The 8,112-nt window shown below is 34.7% G+C and overlaps 1 protein-coding gene across 1 annotated transcript in view; it reads right to left on the bottom strand.

The window, feature by feature from the left end:
- Window positions 1–664: 664 nt before the first annotated feature.
- LOC109053278 (protein NLRC3-like) overlaps window positions 665–8,112 on the bottom strand; it is a 426,767-nt gene continuing 419,319 nt past the window's right edge. The window contains 1 exon segment of the mRNA XM_042765376.1: window positions 665–1,439. Coding sequence (XP_042621310.1) covers window positions 901–1,439 — 539 coding nt within the window. The 3' untranslated portion in view covers window positions 665–900.

The following is an 8,112-nucleotide window of genomic DNA, read 5'->3' as shown; positions in this document are numbered from 1 at the left end:
TAGGAGTTATCATGGGGCCGGCAAATGCGGCAGATCTGAAAAAAAAATCCCCGGTATAGATCTCTTCATTGGACGGAAAATTGGGTCTGTGATAAGATGGCAACAGAGCGAACCGAATGCTGAAAGTCGAGAGATAACGAAGGTAGGACGTACTTGATTATTTATAGGTGTTTTCTCTTGAGCTGATTGGTAAACGGTGTAATCACTAATGATGAACTGGCCGTGTTAATTATCCGTGCATGCTCCTCCTGAAATTTGTTTATGAAACATCACTTCAGTTTGTCAGATTGACCCATAACAGCTTCTGTGCGTCTTTGATTACAAATACATGCAAATATCAGCTTGACTTTGGCCTGTTGATTACTGTTAGATATTTGAGTGACAGCTGTGTGGCTCCTGTCATATAAAGCTGTTGTGCTGGTGGAGAAATAATAAAGCAGAAAAGAGCATCATTTCAGAAGAAGAGATGCTGATGAAGATGTTCTAGTGATCAAGCAGCAGCTTGAATCGAGTGTTAAATCAGCGCAGACAGAAAAATAAAGCAGACGATCAGGAGACGGATTCATTCGGAGTGAATTCAGCCTCTGTGTTGCATTCTGCTGATCTCAATCACATTCATGATTATTCATACTGTCATCAGTTCACATCAGGATTCAGAAACCAGTTCAGGATCAAATGAGTCACTAATGGACTTTTATTACATTTGATGATCAGTTTACAATAGAAATATTAAACCACACATATTACTCTGTTTATTAAAGATTCAGAACAGTATGAGAGTCTGATCTAGATTCATAACTTCTGTATGACAATGAAAAACTAATTAAAAATGAATAGAAATGTAATGATGTGAGATTTGATGAGTTTGTGTGCATGTGAACATCAGAAAGAGTCTCTCTATCATTTAATATCACACAGAGACACTGAGGAATCATTATAAACCCCAAATCCAGCACAGAGGGGTTCAGTGAATGTGGTGTTGAGTGTGTGTAAGTGTGTGAGTGTGTGTGTGTCAGAGACACTGTAGAAGGACAGAGAGCCGGCCGACACGTCCACATACACTCCTACTCTCTTAGACGATGAAGGGTCAGCAGGCATTTCAGTGCCGTCATAATTGTGACGGACAAAGAATATGTTATCAGTGCAGTCCAGGCACCAGGATTCGTCATTGCATCCAAACACACATTCATCTCTCCCTCCTTTCCTGTTGATTCCTTTATATGACACTGATATACCAGCATAATATCCGCTCCATTCAGTCTCCCAGTAACAGCGTCCAGTCAGACTCTCAACACTCAGAACCTGAGGAACATGATCAAATCTCTCTGGATGATCAGGATACGGCTGACAATCTTTCACACGTGTGATCTTCTTGTTCTCATCAGACAGAACGAGTTCAGTGTTTGCTGTGTTTGGATCCAGTGTGAGATCACAGGCATCTGAACACAAGAAGAGAGAAACATCAAGAACAACACAACACTGAAGATGTCTGTGTGTTTACAGCTTTGACTAGAGCTGTGTCTTAAACCCATCAACACACACTATATAGTGAGAGCGAGTGTGAAGGAGAGGTGCCGTTTACATTTTCATTATTTCTGCTTTAACGTTTATTTCATACAATTATTTATATTAAAATATGTTATGTAGGCAATAACTCAGTTTAATATTTTACTAATTTACTGAGGTGGCATCGTTGTTAACTCACAAAAATGATGATAATTTGGTGATAATTTAAAAAAGTAAAATTAACGGTGGCCTGAGGACGCTCTAAGACGGTTATCTTATCTGAGCTCAAAACGCTGCTCGGGAGCATGTGTTATGAACATGTGTTATTGTCAGTTTATTTTTGTTCTCAGTATTTTAATAGTATTTAATGATTATGAACATAAAAGCATTACAAAACTAATTAATAATATACCATTGATGAAACCACAAAGCTGACGCGGAGGTATGTACAAACCCGATTCCAAAAAAGTTGGGACACTGTACAAATTGTGAGTAAAAAAGGAATGGAATAATTTACAAATCTCATAAACTTATATTTTATTCACAATAGAATATAGATAACATATAAAATGTTGAAAGTGAGACATTTTGAAATGTCATGCCAAATATTGGCTCATTTTGGATTTCATGAGCTACACATTCCAAAAAAGTTGGGACAGGTAGCAATAAGAGGCTGGAAAAGTTAAATGTACATATAAGGAACAGCTGGAGGACCAATTTGCAACTTATTAGGTCAATTGGCAACATGATTGGGTAGAAAAAGAGCCTCTCAGAGTGGCAGTGTCTCTCAGAAGTCAAGATGGGCAGAGGATCACCAGTTCCCCCAATGCTGTGGCGAAAAATATTGGAGCAATATCAGAAGGGAGTTTCTCAGAGAAAAATTGCAAAAAGTTTGAAGTTATCTTCATCTACAGTGCATAATATCATCCAAAGCTTCAGAGAATCTGGAACAATCTCTGTGCGTAAGGGTCAAGGCCAGAAAACCCATACTGGATGCCCGTGATCTTCAGTCCCTTAGACGGCACTGCATCACATACAGGAATGCTACTGTAATGGAAATCACAACATGGGCTCAGGAATACTTCCAGAAAACAGTGTCGGTGAACACAATCCACCGTGCCATTCGCCGTTGCCGGCTAAAACTCTATAGGTCAAAAAAGAAGCCATATCTAAACATGATCCAGAAGCGCATGCCTTTTCTCTGGGCCAAGGCTCATTTAAAATGGACTGCGGCAAAGTGGAAAACTGTTCTGTGGTCAGACGAATCAAAATTTGAAGTTCTTTTTGGAAAACTGGGACCCCATGTCATCCGGACTAAAGAGGACAAGGACAACCCAAGTTGTTATCAGCTCTCAGTTCAGAAGCCTGCATCTATGATGGTATGGGGTTGCATGAGCCAGTGTGGCATGGGCAGCTTACACATCTGGAAAGGCACCATCAATGCTAAAAGGTAGATCCAATTTCTAGAACAACATATGCTCCCATCCAGACGTCGTCTCTTTCAGGGAAGACCTTGCATTTTCTAACATGACATTGCCAGACCACATACTGCATCAATTACAACATCATGGCTGCGTAGAAGAAGGATCCGGATACTGAAATGGCCAGCCTGCAGTCCAGATCTTTCACCATAGAAAACATTTGGCGCATCATAAAGAGGAAGATGCGACAAAGAAGACCTAAGACAGTTGAGCATCTAGAAGACCTAATTATACAATAACTACACAAAATCACTAACCACAAACATCAGAAAATATACAACAAAGTCCCTATAAATGTTTGCAGACTGTTATAAAAAGAAGAGGGGATGGCACACAGTGCTAAACATGGCCTTGTCCCAACTTTTTTGAGATGTGCTGATGCCATGAAATTTAAAATTAACTTATTTTTCCCTTAAAATGATACATTTTCTCAGTTTAAACATTTGATATATCATCTATGTTGTATTCTGAATAAAATATTGAAATTTGAAACTTCCATATCATTGCATTCTGTTTTTATTCACAATTTGTACAGTGTCCCAACTTTTTTGGAATCGGGTTTGTGTAATTACAATATAAAGTCATTTTGAGTGTTATTGCTAGTAATATTATTTTCTAAAATAAGGTAGATGTAATATAAAAGAACGGTAACACTTTAGAATACTGTTTCTTACTTACTACATAACTAATAAGGAATTATTGAAGAACTAACAGGTAATTTTTCATTAACAATTAACTCACTACTGTTAACTACTAAGGAAGATATGTTAATTAATCAGTATGTAATACAATTTTACGACTGTATTAAGTAAAAATAACCTAATCAATAACTAATGAATTCTGAAAAACCACCATAAAAAATATAACAAATCATCTACAAGAAAAATAACAATAAAAAAACTACTAATAAACAACTACTAATGAACAGTTATACACAATTACATTGAATTGTGACCCTTTCATATAAATGGTATTAGCAGCAGCAGCAGTAGTAGTAGTAGTAATAATATGAAAATGCAAAATTAATAAATGCAATACATTTTATAGAGGTTTGCCTGTGTAGTGAATTGTTTTGTGAGTGTGTTTTGTAAGAAATCAGCTTCCAATAGGAACCCCACCACGACTCCAGTGCCTTGTGATAACTTACCTTAGTTTTTCTATTTTATATACAGTACTGTATGTGTGCCTCGTCAGCATATACCACATTACTATTAATTCAATTTCTGTATGTAAGACAAAGCCTGAGGAAAAGTGAAAATACAAGTAACCAATTAGTAATTAATAAAGAATTATCAAATAATTCTGCAGGACTTATTTCAAACCTGAAACAGTAGGCCTATTCTAAAGTGAAAATACTGGGAACCCATTAGTAATTAACAAAGAATTATTAGATAATTCCTCAAGAATTACTTAGAACCTGAAACAGTATTCTAAAGTGAAAACATAGGGAACCCATTAGTAATTAATAAATAATTATCAAATAATTCTGCAGGACCCATTTCGAACCTGAAACAGTAGGCCTATTCTAAAGTGAAATTATAGTGAACCCTTTAGTAATTAATAAAGAATTATCAGATAATTCATATTTTATTCCATTTTAACATGTATACTGCCCACATTTTATAATCAAAAGTTAAACAATTAGAAGCAAACAAAATGCATATTTCATTTCCATTATAGGCTAATAAGTGGACTGTAACAAAGTTGCTACTGTAGTAGTACTTTGTACTTGTCATTTTACTCAAGTAATTTTGAAAATGAACAGGCCTACTTATAATTTTACCTGAGTAATATTTTATTGGGGTATCTGTACTTTTACCTAGGTACTTGATTTGTGGGCCACAGCCTGATTATTATAGTGATTATTTGCGTATAACTGTTCATTAGTAGTTACTTCATACAGACTATCAGCCAATCACTGTGTGCATAGTTAATGAGCATGCTGACATCATCCATAGCAACGAGCTCAGTCCCGCCCCCTTACTCTGAGCTCAAGACTTCTCTCTGTTCCTCAGTAAAAGTTTGTCTCAGCAGCTTTGTGAACAGCTTTTAAGAGAAAACTTTTACTGCTATTTAAGAGAACTCTTAGTGCTAAGATAAAATAATAATAAATGAATACGGGCCCTGCTCAAAGATTTATAATATTTGAAACAAGTATTCTCTGCTCAACAAGTAATAGTAATATTGAGAAATATTATTTTGATTTAAAAAAACTGTTTTCTATATGAATATGAGTTAAACTGTAATTTATTTCTGTGATGTGCAGCTGTATTTTCAGCATCATTACTCCAGTCTTCAGTGTCACATGATCTTCAAAAATCATTCTAATATGATGATTTTCTGCTCTGTTATGATTATTGGCGCTCAATCATTAATATTGGTTCTTATCAATATTGAACATTTTATTCTGCTTCCTATTTTTGTGGAAATCATGATATATTTTATTTTTCAGGATTCTTTGTTAAACAAAAAAAAAAAAACAACAACATTAAAAATATAAAAAATCATCTTTAAAATTATAAATTTCTCAACAAAAACATTTGATCCATTTAAAAAACGTTTTATTAATAAAAGTATTATTTATAAAAAAAAAAACAGTTTTTAATTGTATTGTAATATATTATGGTTTAAACAAAAAAAAAAAAGAGAAGCAGCACAACTGTTTTCTATATTAATAATAATAAATGTTTCTTGAGCAGCAGATCATCATATTAGAGTTATTTTACTGAAGACTGGAGAAATGATGCCGAACATTCAAACTGAATCACAGGAAACAATTATATTTAATATTTAAAATGTATTCACATAAAAAAAAGTTATTATAAATTGAAATAATATTTCACAATATTACTGTTTTATTGTATTTTTGATAAAAATAAATAAAATGCAGCCTTGGTGAGCATAAGAGATTTCTTTCAAAAACAATCTTTAAAAATGATCCCAAACTTTGAGCGGTTATATGTTTTAAATTAATCGTTCAATTTGACGATGCAATGATGATAATGTTGGATATGTAAGAAAATCTGCATTATTTAATCTGATACTGCTGTCCGTTCTTTCTTACTGAAATCAGCAAATCTGTGATATCTGCCTTCTTAAATTGCTTTCCAACTAAAGAATGGGCAATTTTTTCCTAATCTTATAAAATGTTTGTCTTATCTTTCATATTGAAATTCTTAAATTTCATGAATGAATTTACACTGCAAAATTACAACTGCATGATTAATGTTATGAGCTTAGTGTTTTAAATCATTTTTAATATAGCCTACAAATATGAAAAGTTGGAAAAATGTAATGCTACTTTAAAATATAAGAGTGAAAGGCCAGTAGGTGGCAGCAAGTCACTGTGTTAATGAATGAGCGTTTGAGTCATTAGTTCAAGAGATTCATTCAGACTTATTCACTCAAGAATCAAGAAGTGCCTGTCTTTATGAACGGATCACTGAATCATTGACTCAAATGATCCATTCAAAAACACTGAATCATTCAGTAAGGAAACAGCGCTGTGTGCTGCTCGGAGATTAGTGGATGATTATTACTCGTTTATAGAGTGAATAAAATCGATGTCAAATCTGCAATTGTGCCGATATTCGGGAATCAGCTCTCTCTTGGTCGCCTCATGATGATTAACTATAGCCTACATCATATGTTATATATATATATATATTATATATATATATATATATATATATAATATATATATATATATACTCCATAGGTGGAGTTTCAATTTTATGCTTGGGGGGGCACCCACTGTCAGACGAGCCATGAACACTTTTTTTATGTGTTCTACATTTCATATTTTTATATAACATATAAATTAATTAGAAAAACGTTTGGAGCATTTTTTGCTCGTTAATTATTTTTTTTTTATTTTTTTTTTTTTTTTTTTTTTAAGTAAGGACCAAGCGGTCAGCGGCAGAAGGTGAATTGATTGAAGGATTTGCTGCAACGCAATTTTGTCTGATAGCCTTTTTTTTAATCCATGCAGCAAATGCTATAAAAACAGCTTTAAAATTACTTTATTGCATTCCAGATGCTTTTAAAGTACTTTTCACTATAAATTTTACGGGTAGTATTCCCATTTGTAAAATATCCAACAAATTAATTGTTGTAGACGAACCCGATCTCATGAAAGTGTGTATAGCACGATTTTCTGCTTCTATTTGGCGTAATATTTATATGCAGAGATTGACTTGGGCATGCAAAAGACTGCTAAATTGATAATTAATGGCATGACTGGTTCAGTGACAGAAACACGGGACACACACAGGGCTATAATAACTGCTGAAATGTGTGCGGGTCAAATCTCAGGTCAGTCTGAGCGCTCATGGTACACACAGTACAGCTGTACACCTGCAGGACACACAGATGACCAATGTCTTTCTTTTTCAAGTTTGGATATTTGTCCTTCCGTAGCCTATACTTCATCTTTAAGTTTCTCAAGAGTAATCGGAGATGCGATCGCACAAGATCCTCTTCAGCTGTCACAAGCCGAGGGTGAATCTAAACTGAATCCTGCATCACACTCCACACTCGAGGCCATCGCTTCAAATCGTCTGTCCAGTTCAGACACAAATGACTCAGTCCACCATGTTTTTATTAGCGGCTTTAGAAACAAAACAACAAATATTTGTTAACTTGCTAAAGCCGGAAAATAACGAAAAGAGAGTCCTCTCACGTCCTCTCAATTTGAGAACCATTCAAGACTCACCAGGATATGGAGCTTAAATAATTAATTTAGCCTAAAACATACTTATTCTAATCACTAAAATAATAAGATAATACAAAGATAATACAAATAAAATGAGAAAACGCTGTGCAATCGCCAATGGTTTCTCTATAATATCTACAAAGTGTAGAGCTGCTGTGAATAAGAGACTGATGGTGCAGCAGAGACAGATTTTCTGATTGTAACAGGAGTTTTCTCTCAGTCAGTGAGTTTGTGCTGCGGCTGAACTGAACTCAAATCAGCTTCATTCATTACAAACAAACACTTTCTGCTTTCACATTCATACACTGAATAATGTTTCATGCTGTAAGTTTCAGGAGTTTGTGTGTGTGTGTGTGTGTGTGTGTGTGTGTGTGTGTGTGCGTGTGTGTGTGTGTGTGTGTGTGTGTGTGT

This window comes from Cyprinus carpio, chromosome A1 (assembly GCF_018340385.1).
Source record: "Cyprinus carpio isolate SPL01 chromosome A1, ASM1834038v1, whole genome shotgun sequence".
In the NCBI taxonomy this organism is placed as follows: Eukaryota; Metazoa; Chordata; class Actinopteri; order Cypriniformes; family Cyprinidae; genus Cyprinus; species Cyprinus carpio.
This window is presented reverse-complemented; position numbering and strand designations above follow the sequence as displayed.